The sequence below is a fragment of the Aspergillus versicolor genome (assembly GCF_001890125.1).
Source record: "Aspergillus versicolor CBS 583.65 unplaced genomic scaffold ASPVEscaffold_9, whole genome shotgun sequence".
Classification (NCBI taxonomy): domain Eukaryota; kingdom Fungi; phylum Ascomycota; class Eurotiomycetes; order Eurotiales; family Aspergillaceae; genus Aspergillus; species Aspergillus versicolor.
Genome location: NW_024467532.1, coordinates 459,823 through 471,553, shown reverse-complemented (window position 1 = coordinate 471,553; position 11,731 = coordinate 459,823). Strand labels below are relative to the sequence as shown.

Genomic DNA, 11,731 nt, shown 5'->3' with positions numbered 1-11,731 from the left:
ATATAGCCAGTAGATAGTTTGTAAACACGAGTGGAATGAAACTATCCAACTCCAAACCAAACTAGGGAATGCCGGAAAATACGAGACCTATACTCAGGCCCGGGCCTGGCGCACGCAGAATGCAATTAAAATACCAACCACCCTTCATATTGTATGTATTCTTTTGACTGCTAAAAATGCCCCATCTCCACCTATCCCTGATACAGAAATACGTATGATCATCTCCCGGGGAATTGTGCATACTTGCATAAGCACACGAAGACCAGCCCATCCCTTTGGCACCATTACCATTATACCATTAACCCTTGAGATCACCAAGCTCATCACAGAGACTAGACATCTGGGTCGTGATCTACCGAGCCGAACCAAAAACTCGGAATCCAAGACCCTGCAGATCATTTATGTCGTGCAGCAGCACTACACTGACTGGGGCGTGGACTGATTGCACGCGTCCCTGCATGAGCATTGTGCACAGAGCACAGCACAGAGCACGTCACGGCGGGATCACGACTACCATTGCGTTGCATCGTGGCGTGATACCGATCGACCAACCAGTCAGCCGGGCCGGTTGGAGGGAGGGACCGCAGATCCAGATCCAGACCGTGTACGTATTTGACGTGATATGCACGGAATAGAACTTTCTGGATGGGAGATCCATCGATCGTCTGCGGTGAGTGCATATCATCGGCCGCCGCCACTGACTCGCGCGATGATATGCGTCTGTGAAGTGGTCTGGACTCTGGTCTCTGGGTTCTGCAACTTAGGCTGTGGGATCTGCGTCTGCATTATGGCTGCTTTGACGAAGTAGGTGCGTCTTGTTGGATGGCCGTAGGATAGATAGCTTGCCGTGTTGCCGTGGTTTAACAGCTCTACAAGTCTGAATACTACGTTCGCCAAACAAAGTAAAGTACCGAATCCATAGAATTTCTAGTACGAGTCGTCGAAGAAAGGCCGACCTAACCTGGGTATAAGAACCGAAGCACAACCGCTGGACATGCATAATGAGCTGTCTGTCCATAAGACGAGCCCGTCCAGACTTAGTAAAGACAGAAACAAAAAAAAAAAAAAAAAAAAAAAGAGAAAAAAAAGCCCTCATTAACCTCCCCTCATAACAAAACTGCTAACCATAAATTCAACCATAACTTATTTGCAAAGTTGAATTTGGTGAAAACGAAGAAAAAAGTGAAGACGCTTAATTCAATTAGACATGCTCCACCTTCTCCGTGCTGGTGTTGCCATCGCTATCCTGCCTCTCCTTCTTAGCGGCGTGCTGCAGAATGCTAGCGCGGCGAACAGCCTCGTCCTCGACTTCAGAGAGCTGGTGTAGGAGCTCGCCATCTTTGCCGTACATGTGGGGTTCCTGGTCGGCGGTCTTGACGAGCGTGAAGACGCTCTTCGTCTTGCGGAAGATGCGGTCCATTTCTTCAAGACTGCGGTAGGCGGTTTCGGGGTAGAAAAAGTAGACGACGGGGAAGATGGCGGCGTTACTATTAACTGGTTAGTATTCTTAATTTCGAAGTAATAAAGGGGAAGGACGTACATGACAGCGAAGATAATGTAAGTTTGGTATTTGATGTTGGCGAATGCAACCGGCGTGATCATGACGACCATGAAGTTGAAAATCCAGTTGGAGGATGTCGCGAGGGCGTTCGCCGGGGCACGAATCTTCAGCGGGACAATTTCAGCTGGGTACAGCCAGGTCATACCAAGCCAACCGATAGCGAAGAAAGTGTTGAAGACGAAGAGGAAGACAATACAGACGATGTTGGCAGCGTCGCTTCCGTCACTTGCCGTACCAGCGAGAATGGCCATGGAAATGGACATTCCTGCGGCACCAAAAAGCATGAGGGTTCGACGGCCGAAACGCTCAATGGTGAAAACGGCAACCCACGAGGCGATAAAGTACTCTGTTCCGTTGCAGGCGGCGATGAGACGCGACTTTTCGAGAGACAGATTCAACTGGTTTTCGAGCACGACGGGGATGTAGTAGGTGATGAGGTTGATTCCGGATATCTGCTGGAACATTTGGTTGACGTAGGCGAGGACGGTGCGGTGGAAGTGGCGGTCTTCAGTAAAGGTGAACATGTCCCTGAAAGAACCCGATGCCATCTCGAGGACGGTGGCCTTGATGGCGGTGAACTCGGTCTGGATGAAGTGGGAGTCCGGGCCGTCGCCGATAAGGGCGCCGAGGACTTCACGGGCTTCGTCTTCCCTACCCTTGAGGACGAGCCAGCGGGGGGACTCGGGGAGGAACATGACGAAGGCGAGAATGATGCCGGCGAAGAAGATCTGGAAGGCGAGCGGGAAGCGCCACGAGACTTCGTTGGGGTCGGCGAAGAGAAGACCAAAGTCGATCCAGTAACTGATGGTGATACCGCAAGTAATCATTGCACCTTCAATCATGACGAGCTGGCCACGTTTGTTGGCCTTGCAACATTCAGACTGCCATGTCGGGACGGTCGAAGTGTTCATGCCGTTTCCTGCAACTGTTAGCTAGCGAACATACAACAGGTAGCCAGATTACTCACCGAAACCAGTAACCAGACGTCCAACGATGAATTGAGGGAGATCGTAAGCGGTACACTGCAGCAGAGCGCCGATGACCATGATGAAAGAACCGAGGAAGATAGTCCTACGTCGCCCGAGATAGTTCCCAACCCATATAGTCGGAATCGAACCGGCGAAACATCCCAAATTGTAAGCAGCAACGACAATACCTGTTGGTGTTAATACAACTACCGGTCCTCAACAGGAAAAGCTGGAAGTACCTTGGCGAGTAGACTGAGTGCTTTGCTCAGCCGCGGTCAGGCTCTCATAGTAATCACCGTTGGTAGCAATGGTAGGGAAGTATTTGATGAAGGACTGCAGAGTCAGGAGACCACCAGTGACACCCTGATCGTAACCGAAGAGCAAAAAGTCCATGCCAGCAATGATTCCAATAGCAATCTGGAGCTTATCGCCCTGCAACCCCAAGTATCTGCGCGGCATGTTGACGGGGCCTGCCTACCAGCAGTGCAGGCTGAACCAATGAGAAGCGAAGCAGACAAGTCAGTAAGGACGGTCGAAGAGAACAGCAGCGTTCTCGGTCCAGGAGGGGAAGATAGTGAGAATGGAAAGAGAGAAAAGGCAGGATGAAAACAAGGAGAAAAAGATCAACAGCTCGGTAGCACGAGGGGCGCGAGGCTTTTAAAGCAACGGGAGGCTTAGAGCGCGGGCAGCCACATCGCGCACTGAGCCCATTGCCGATTGGGCGCGCCTGACATGCGATTCGATTGCCTCGAAACCGTTGCATCAAGCAGCCTGGCTCCGTCTGGGTGGCTCCTTCGAAAACGATCAATGGGTGCGAGCTCCTCCTTCGCTGATTGGCGGGTCGTCATTGACGGCCCACCCCCATCTCCGGATTTGGCGTTCTCTCCAGCTTTCAGGTTTCTGTCCCTCTGCAGTGATTGGCCGTGCGGCCCCACCCGGGGAAGGACGCATGTCGTGATAGGCCAGGTCCCTGGGATGGGCAGTACCTGGGCGAAGGCCCTCAGGATTGAGCGCAATGCCGTCATGGACTAGCCTGTTGTGGACAACCCGTCGGGAGGTTGGATGCTGGTGTTGCGTGCATCTACATAGTGAACGATGGATAATTCTAAAATACGACCGGTTCTGACGCTGGCGCTGACTTCTACTTTCTGTTTCAAGATATCATGCAAGGGAGCATATTGGGCGCGGTGCAGACACGCATTGATGGCCGCATGTTCAGGTTTGTGACCGCGTGGCGGAAGGAATGGAAGCAGCATGGAAATAATTGACGAAGACACCTTGCATTGAGCGCTGGAGCCCGAAACCGAGTCCCAAAACGCGGTCATGAGATGCGAGATTGTCACCAGAGAATCACAGCCAGAATCCGGGGTTTGGAGACTCCAGATTCCGACCGTAGTAGCAGTTACTTACGTACGGCCCAGTTTTCAGACCCAGTCAGCGAGTCTCAGGCTCTCGGAGATGGCCTGGTGCTCGCTTAATTGACCCGACGTTTTCAACCAGTGCGAAACCCCGCAGGAGCAACTCCAGGCCTTCTCGGTCGGGAGAAGTCCGAAAACCTGAATTGAGCACCCCGGATTCAACCTCGCTGTAGCAGTATCCGTATCATCCTACTACAGCAAGTTATGAAACTCATATGTACGGTGTATGAGTCGGGTACTCTGTGTCCAGCGCGAAGTGTCGTGGATCCTGCTTATTCTGAAGGATCATGCCGAGAGCCCGGGCGGTGCTAGCAGGGGTGCAACCGCAAAACAAGCGACCCAAGCCTTACCCAAGACTTCTCCAAGCCCGGTTCCAGCAAATGCGCGGCCAGAGCCAAGGGATTTCTAATGATCCTTGATATTGGCAACCAGGGGTGAGTATCAGAAGCGAATATAAGGATGTTGAAGAAGAAATACTGTCAACAGACCACTGCACAATCATTCATGGCAGATGCAACAGATGAGGCCATCCACATTCCGATCGGCATTCTCTGGGGAGAGTGGGTGCCCGTGGACGTGCCTGAGTGCCTGTGAGTGGCTGGTGCCCACCAACACCACCCGCCCTCACCTGGCAGGACTCTCCGTCCAGACTTCGTTCAGACTTTCGCCCGCCAAGTTAGTTGCACCACGCCGTCGAATTACAGCCCGATTTGCCCGGCCTGTGCCCATCGGCATCCAAGACCTGCAATCTGACCACCGTCATCCCGTCTCTCCCTCGGTCCTGACTCCTGAGAGGAACTGTCCTCCCCCTCCACGCTGTCTTCGGCTGCGCCCGAGCCAACTGAGCTGCCTGTGCTCCGGCTTACTGCTTTTGGACATCCCGGCTGCGTCCAACTGTCATCCCTGTCAGACTCTCTCTACGACATCGCGTGCCTCTATCTTGAGACTCAGGAGATGTCCCGTGTCGCTCCTCATGAGACTGACTCGCCTCCGTCTTCAGCCATGAATTCCCTTACCATCTTCATCTCCTAACTAATCATTTTGATCACTGTTCTCCAGCTGACCGGCATTCTCAATCGAGAAGATCCAGCGCCACGAGCCAGCGCAACGTAAGGGATGGAAGGGCGCCCAGATGGCACTCTCCTTCGTAACTCCGGAACTTGGGGGCCGTCCGTCAGGCGTCAACCACGCCTTCCATGTTACGCCTTGCCCCCGTGCAGGCCAACCTACAGAGTAACCACCACGAAGATCATCCGACTCCACCCCGAGTCTCCGGGTCCTGGCTCCCCGTCCCGAACGTGGCCTGTTGCGTGCAATCGAGATTCTCGCGTGGTCTGCCTTATCAAAGAATGCCAAAAGGCATCCAATACACTTCACGTGAAATCTTGACCAGCCCTCTGTATACGTATCCATATGAATGGCCCTGTCGAAACGGATGTTGTCTTGCGCCGTCCTCTTGAGATTGCTCATTGTTCACCAAGGTCCACGCATTTTGCCTTCAGCATCAGGGTGGCTGTAAAGCTTACGCTGGAGGTACCACGGTACACGTCAACTCAAAACCCAATACCGACCCCTCATTATCTATTATGTTAATAACATTCTATTATCATCATTTGTCCGAAACTCTACAGTTTTAGCCCGAAGCTGTTTTGGATTCATCCCGCATAACGTGTCAAACACAAATCCTATGCAATCCAATCAAAAGACCAATCAACAGGTTAATATGTTCACAGATATCAGCCAGCTTGTCTGGCATAATCACAGATATCAGAAGCGAAATGTTCTCTCGAATCGCTCGCGCCAAAACCGTTGGGATACTTCGAGTCACAGACTCAACTCTATGATCCAGAACCTTCCATACTTTGCTGCCCCTGCAGTCGAATTAGAGTAAGACTCTCCGTATATCACAGGAAAACTCTGCATTGGAAGACCAATTCTCGGTATCAGGGGTTTCCAATTGCCATTCGTGGCGGCCCACGACACCCTGGATATCTCTCGGGCAGCATTCAGTATAACCAGCGCCCTCGATAATGAAGAGACAGTCTTAAGTGGCTTTTGACTAAATGGCTCGCTTCAGATACCATAGAAACGGACATGCCGGGGCATATCCCTAAGTCATCAATTTCTGCAAAAGCGTCCTTCTACTCAGGAGTGGGTGAATATGTACAGACAAACCTCATGGCATTGGTAGCGGTGATCTGTCCAGCCTATTACCAAGCAGCCTATTTACTAGACAACAAGCATTTGACCTGGCACAATATGCAGTCAATAACTGGTCATTTGACATAGTGACGGGTTTCGTACTCAGTGTCGCACTCGCGCTGGTCCCCCTTGTTTCCCAGGCTGGCTTCCATCCTGCATTCAGTTTGGTTTGGCTGGTGATATGTAGGTCAGCAAGGGGGAGCGGATCACAACCCGGCCGCCTCATTACCGACCCGATGATCAAGTATGTTGCTAATTCTAGTATCAGATTAGCATGGGCCGTTAGCCACGTCATGCCTAGATTTGTCTAGAACTGTTTACGGTCTCTTAGTGACGGTTGATTCTTCCGTTGGGATCTGGTCTTGCAACAACCTTTGAACTTTTTGCTAATTAGAAAGACTAATAACTATATCTGCTTAAGATACAGTTCACAATCTGTACGTAATGACAGAGCCTTGTCCCAATCGCACAGCGGCCTGAGTCATGGTTGGATCTATGCAGGGCAAGCCATGTCCTCTATTGGCGTTCATGCATGTTGTAATCACATTGTATCGTTGGCCTTCTCTGTTCTTTACCTACCGATGTTGTCTCCTACAGAAGCAGCACGGCTTCAGCCTTAAACGTGCGGTCTTCACCCAATCGCGGCCGTCACGATCTTCCTTTCAGCCACTATGAAGGTTATTCGCACCGTTCCATGGGTTCTCAACATATCCGTGGAATGAGACTACAGGACTTGCCCTGAGCCCTAGTGTTTGCGTACGGGCTTCTTGCTACAAACATCATAGCAAAAACAATAAACCATGGACTGTGCTCTCCCGTTCTGACAAGCGCCAGTACACTGTCCTAGCCAACATTGTCACATACAATAAACGTCTTGCTATCCAAGATATCAGTCGCCCTGTTTTGTCAGCGCACCTTCACAGCTTCTCGGCCTTTTAATATCCCAATTGGGTGTTGAGCAGCCTCCTTTTCGCCCATAATCGCTGTCGGATCGCAGTGGAAAGTATTATACCACACGACAATCCGGAGCGAGAAATCTAAGTCTTCCAGAGGGAACAACGCAAGATCGATACAGATAAGTTGAGAAACACCCGTCCTTGCGACATGGAAATTTTGTAGTCCGCGCATAGCAGGCTGGCTTACAGGTGGAGCTGAAGTGATGGTTCAGCTGCCAAGGTCTGCGTCTAGTGGCAGTGATGCAAATACAGAACCCTCCAATAAAGTCGTCAGGGACTCGGGTTACATAAATATCTGGCTTGGAGCGTAAGCACTAGAAGTGCGCACTTAGTCCTACGCTTTTCAGGCATTTATATATCGCAAGCCCTAGGGAACATCTGTCCAAACCATCCATTTCCACCATCTCCCCTAACCATGTCTAGCACCACCAGCCGTCCTACAATTGTCCTCATCCACGGCGGGTGGCATACACCCCCTCTCTATGACAAGTTCACTTCCCTCCTCAGATCCCAAGGCTATGAAGTTCACATCCCGCGCCTGCTCTCTATGAACGGCGCCCGTCCCCCCAATGCCGACCTCTACAGCGACACGGCGCTAATCCGCACCTATGTCGAGGAGCTCATCGAGGCAGGCCACAAGGTCGTTGTCCTCATGCACTCGTACGGAGGACAAGTTGGCACCAACGCGCTCGCGGGGTTAAGTTTTGAAGCACGACAACAGCGCAAACAAGCAGGGGGCATAACGCGGCTGATCTACATCACTGCGTTCGCCCTCAACGAGGGCGAGTCGATGGTGGACATGGTGACGAATATGGGCGACGAGGCATTAATCCCACTCGCGTTTGACTTTGCGGACGACGGCACGGTGTTGGATCGTGATCCGAAAAGTCTGCTTATTGGACCGGGGCTGCAGGAGGCTGAGCTGGATGCTTATGTTGCGCGGTTTGAGAGGTGGAATGGGACGGCGATGTACCAGGGTTTGGAGCGTTGTGCTTGGAGGGAGATTCCGGTATCGTATGTCTGCACCAGGAATGATATGACGGTGCCGTTGAGGTATCAGCAGGCTATGGTTGAGAAGATGCGGGGGGAGAGAAGGGTGGTGGATGCCTTTGAGCTGGAAACTGGGCATTGTCCGCAAGTTACGATGCCGCGAGAGCTGGCGGATATTGTGCTTGGTATTTTGAGCAAGTCATAATTCTGTCCCTCTTTTCTGTTTATAAATCTCTTTTGCTGTGCTATGTTGAGTCAACGAACGGTCAAATACTATACGCAATTCATGCACTGGGCTAACGGGATTGCGCCACATATCAAGACTAGGCATTGACTCCTGGAAGGACATCTTTCCTCTATCAGCTTAGTATAACGCAACTTCATTTCCCTCGGAAAATCCTTCCTGTTCGCTCCCTCGGTAAGCGCTGTATACTTCTCGTGTCCGACATCGGATGACTCATCCGGAGCTGTTCCCGCCGATCGGATCAGATAAGAAAAGTGATCGCAGTTCTCAACGTTTTCGTATTCTGGAGCTTGAAGTCTTCTCTCCATCGCTTCCCTTCTCTTTCTCTCTCTCTTCTCAGACGCCAGACAGGTCATAAATCGCGTCAAGCTGTAATGCCGTCATCTTGATTACAAGATACTGTGAGTGGTTTTGCTTTTTCTTGTCTTTCTTGCTCTTCTCATCACGTGCGGCTGTGGTCTCCGCACTCCACCACCGAATCTTTTACGAACTCTCAGTCTCCTTCCTCTAACCAGATATTCTGGGCCAGAAGATCAAGAGCGCACTCGAGCTGTAATAGAGCTCTTGCGGCTTCCCTTTGGTCGTCCATTGCGACGCAGTTGCGCCGCTCCTCCAACCGGACCGGTTTTCCGCGCATACCCCCCTCTACCCGATCCGTCTTCCTCGGTATACTTTTCTCTTTTCTCTCTTTTTTATGCTATATCCCAATTTTTTTTCTAACATTTTCGGTCAACAAGCAAACATCATGAGCGTGCTCGCACCGTCCAACGAGCCTGGAAAGAGTCTCAGCCAAGAAGACATCCAAGAACAACCCCGCGACAGCTCCAGCCATGATGCAAGCAGTCCAGACAATGGCGACCTCGAATCTGGCGACATCGATGTCGAACAGATCGAGCGCATCTACCGGTACGCAGTCGCCTCTATCCATACCCCCGTGAACTACTCTAATGCCCTTGAATACAGAAAAATTGACTTTCGCATCATCCCCGCCTTTTGGGTCCTCTACTTCCTCTGCTCGGCCATCCGCTCCAATGTCGGCCTTGCGCAAACGATGAACGCAGAATCCGGGCATGACCTTGGCTCCGTGCTCAATCTTACACCACATCAAGTCTCCACGGGTCTCGCCCTGTTCTATGTCTGCTATGTTGTGTTCGACTTGCCATCGAACCTGGTCATGACAAAGCTCAGCCCGCACGTCTGGATGAGTCGCATCGTTATCGGGGTAGGAATAATCGGGAGCTGCATGGCCGCCATGAAGGCCGCCTGGAGTTTATAGTACGTATATTCAACTCCCAGCCCTCATTCAATGTTCTGACTAACCGACTAGTCTCCTCCGCCTCCTCCTCGGAATCGTCATCGCAGGCATGTGGCCCGGAATGGCCTACTACCTAACCCTCTTCTACCCACCCTCGCGCACTGGCAAACGCATCGGCCAATACTACACCGCAGCGCAACTCTCCGCCGCCGTCGTCGGTCTGGTCTCGGCCGGTTTCCAAAAAATGGACGGCGACCACGGCCTCGTCGGGTTCCAATGGATGTTCCTCGTCTACGGCGTCATCACCATCGCCGTCGGCATCGTCCTCCTCTGGTGGCTACCCGATCGCCCCGTCGCACCAGGTCAGGAAGAAGCCGCCAAGCAGCGCAGTAAATGGCTCCGCTGGTTCCCGCAGAGCCCGCCTGTCCTCACAGGCGAGGACGCCGAACTGCACTACCGCGATCTAACCAGAGTCTATAAACGCCCGCGCTGGACCCTCCGCAATCTCCTCGCTGTCATGCTCGACTGGCGCCTCTGGCCGCTCCTGCTCATGTACTTCGGTGTCGTCGGCGTCGGCATCGGCGTGCAGAACTACGCTACCGTTATCATCCGGAGCATTAACCCCAGTTTGTCAGGCATCGACCTGAGTCTTCTCACCGCTCCCATATGGCTTGTACGTCTCCTCTCAACCTACCATACTCTCATTTACTGATTCACCATCGAACAGATGGACCTAGCAGCTATCCTCCTCGTAACCCCACTCTCCGACCGCTTCCACCACCACCGCGCAATCTTCTTCTCGCTCGCCGCATGCCTCCAAATGCTTGGCCTCCTCCTAACAACCTACGCCGGCACAGACAGTAACTCCTGGCCCCGCTACGGCGGCCTCCTAATCGTCGGGTTCGGACTCGGCCCTACAGTGCCCATAACTATGACCTGGACAACAGAGATCTTCCAGCCGCGGCACGGCGAGGTCGGTGTTGCTGCTGCATCGGCTGTTGTCTCGGGGTGGGGAAATCTCGGCTCGATCATGACCACGTATGCGCTGTATGAGGGGTGGAGCGAAGATGCGAATGCACAAGGACGGCTGAAGTTCCGGAAGAGTAATCTGGTGATGGTGGGGATTTTGGGGATGAGTATTCTTAGTGCGCTGTGTATGCATGTTGCTGTTAGGGTTTTTGATGGCGGGGATAAGACGGGGGGTGGGGATGGGGAGGGGGGGAAGATTGTTGATGGCGCGGCGAGGAGGGAGGTGCAGCAGCGTGGATTGGATGGGTTGGGGAGTGGGTTGTTTAAGATGTTTAGGGGTGGGAAAAGGACTGCCCGGCAGGGATAGGTAGTTACGCTTTCCCTTGTCCTTCTTGGACGACTGAGGTTGCATATATTTATATATATATATAACATACTTAGAGCTATATATAGCGAGGAAAAAGTAATTCTAATGGCTTTCTTTTTTTAACATTCTACGACCATTAACTAAGAATCTACTATTCAAGTAGATATATATATTTGCTCCAACTTGAACTTCCCTGTGGACATGAATATTAATACTCTTTGGAGCCGTTGTGAATCTTGTTAGGGCTCAAACCAAGGCTACCCCCACCGCAAAGCAAGCAGGATAAGACTGCCCGGTTGAACTTTAGAGTTTATAAAATATCATCAGGTAATCGATGAGGCAGAAAATCAGGTGCATAAAATCCATGCCATCAAGTCAACCCTTCTTGCCCTAACTTACATGAAGAGGAAATAAGAACACCAAACTCACAAAGATATCTACACTTACCGGCGAGCCAGCTAGGCAGTCCGATGGTTATTCGCCGTGTTTATATAAATATGAATCAAGCCGATGTCACTGCCTGGCGACCAAGACAACCCCGGATAAAGCACCGACAACTACCTCTTTCCACTGCATAGTATATATATGGATGCCTAAAGGATAACGCTGACGCCGGCTATTGAGCATCCAAGCCCCAAATACCGAAGCCATCGTATATTCCGTTACCTCTGTACAATTTTCTCATAACTGTAATACTGCCGGGCCCCAATACGCACTACTCCCTCCATACTGCGTAAGTAGTAGGCTCGCAAAGCCGAGGCCCGGGTACCAACGCATCAGTAGAACGGCTCCTTACTGGCA

The 11,731-nt window shown here is 51.8% G+C and overlaps 4 protein-coding genes across 4 annotated transcripts; 2 read left to right on the top strand and 2 right to left on the bottom strand.

Annotated features, from left to right (window-relative positions):
- Positions 1–87: 87 nt before the first annotated feature.
- On the bottom strand, positions 88–500 carry ASPVEDRAFT_858877 (uncharacterized protein). Its single transcript, XM_040817758.1, has one exon. It carries the CDS (start codon positions 397–399, stop codon positions 145–147), a length of 255 nt encoding a protein of 84 aa, XP_040671283.1. The 5' UTR covers positions 400–500; the 3' UTR covers positions 88–144.
- Positions 501–1,201: 701 nt separating this feature from the next.
- On the bottom strand, positions 1,202–2,988 carry ASPVEDRAFT_137845 (sugar porter family MFS transporter; the record flags this gene model as incomplete). The annotated part of the gene is made up of 4 exons (XM_040807439.1): positions 1,202–1,487; positions 1,541–2,480; positions 2,529–2,717; positions 2,769–2,988. 4 exons carry the CDS (start codon positions 2,986–2,988, stop codon positions 1,202–1,204), a joined length of 1,635 nt encoding a protein of 544 aa, XP_040671282.1.
- Positions 2,989–7,520: 4,532 nt separating this feature from the next.
- ASPVEDRAFT_55400 (alpha/beta hydrolase) lies at positions 7,521–8,300 on the top strand (the record flags this gene model as incomplete). The annotated part of the gene is made up of 1 exon (XM_040815069.1): positions 7,521–8,300. The coding sequence occupies one exon, from the start codon at positions 7,521–7,523 to the stop codon at positions 8,298–8,300; it is 780 nt and encodes a 259-aa protein (XP_040671281.1).
- Positions 8,301–8,676: 376 nt separating this feature from the next.
- On the top strand, positions 8,677–11,040 carry ASPVEDRAFT_198734 (putative MFS transporter). Its single transcript, XM_040809261.1, has 5 exons — positions 8,677–9,005; positions 9,077–9,245; positions 9,303–9,614; positions 9,667–10,267; positions 10,322–11,040. Exons 2-5 carry the CDS (start codon positions 9,085–9,087, stop codon positions 10,928–10,930), a joined length of 1,683 nt encoding a protein of 560 aa, XP_040671280.1. The 5' UTR covers positions 8,677–9,005; positions 9,077–9,084; the 3' UTR covers positions 10,931–11,040.
- Positions 11,041–11,731: the final 691 nt, after the last annotated feature.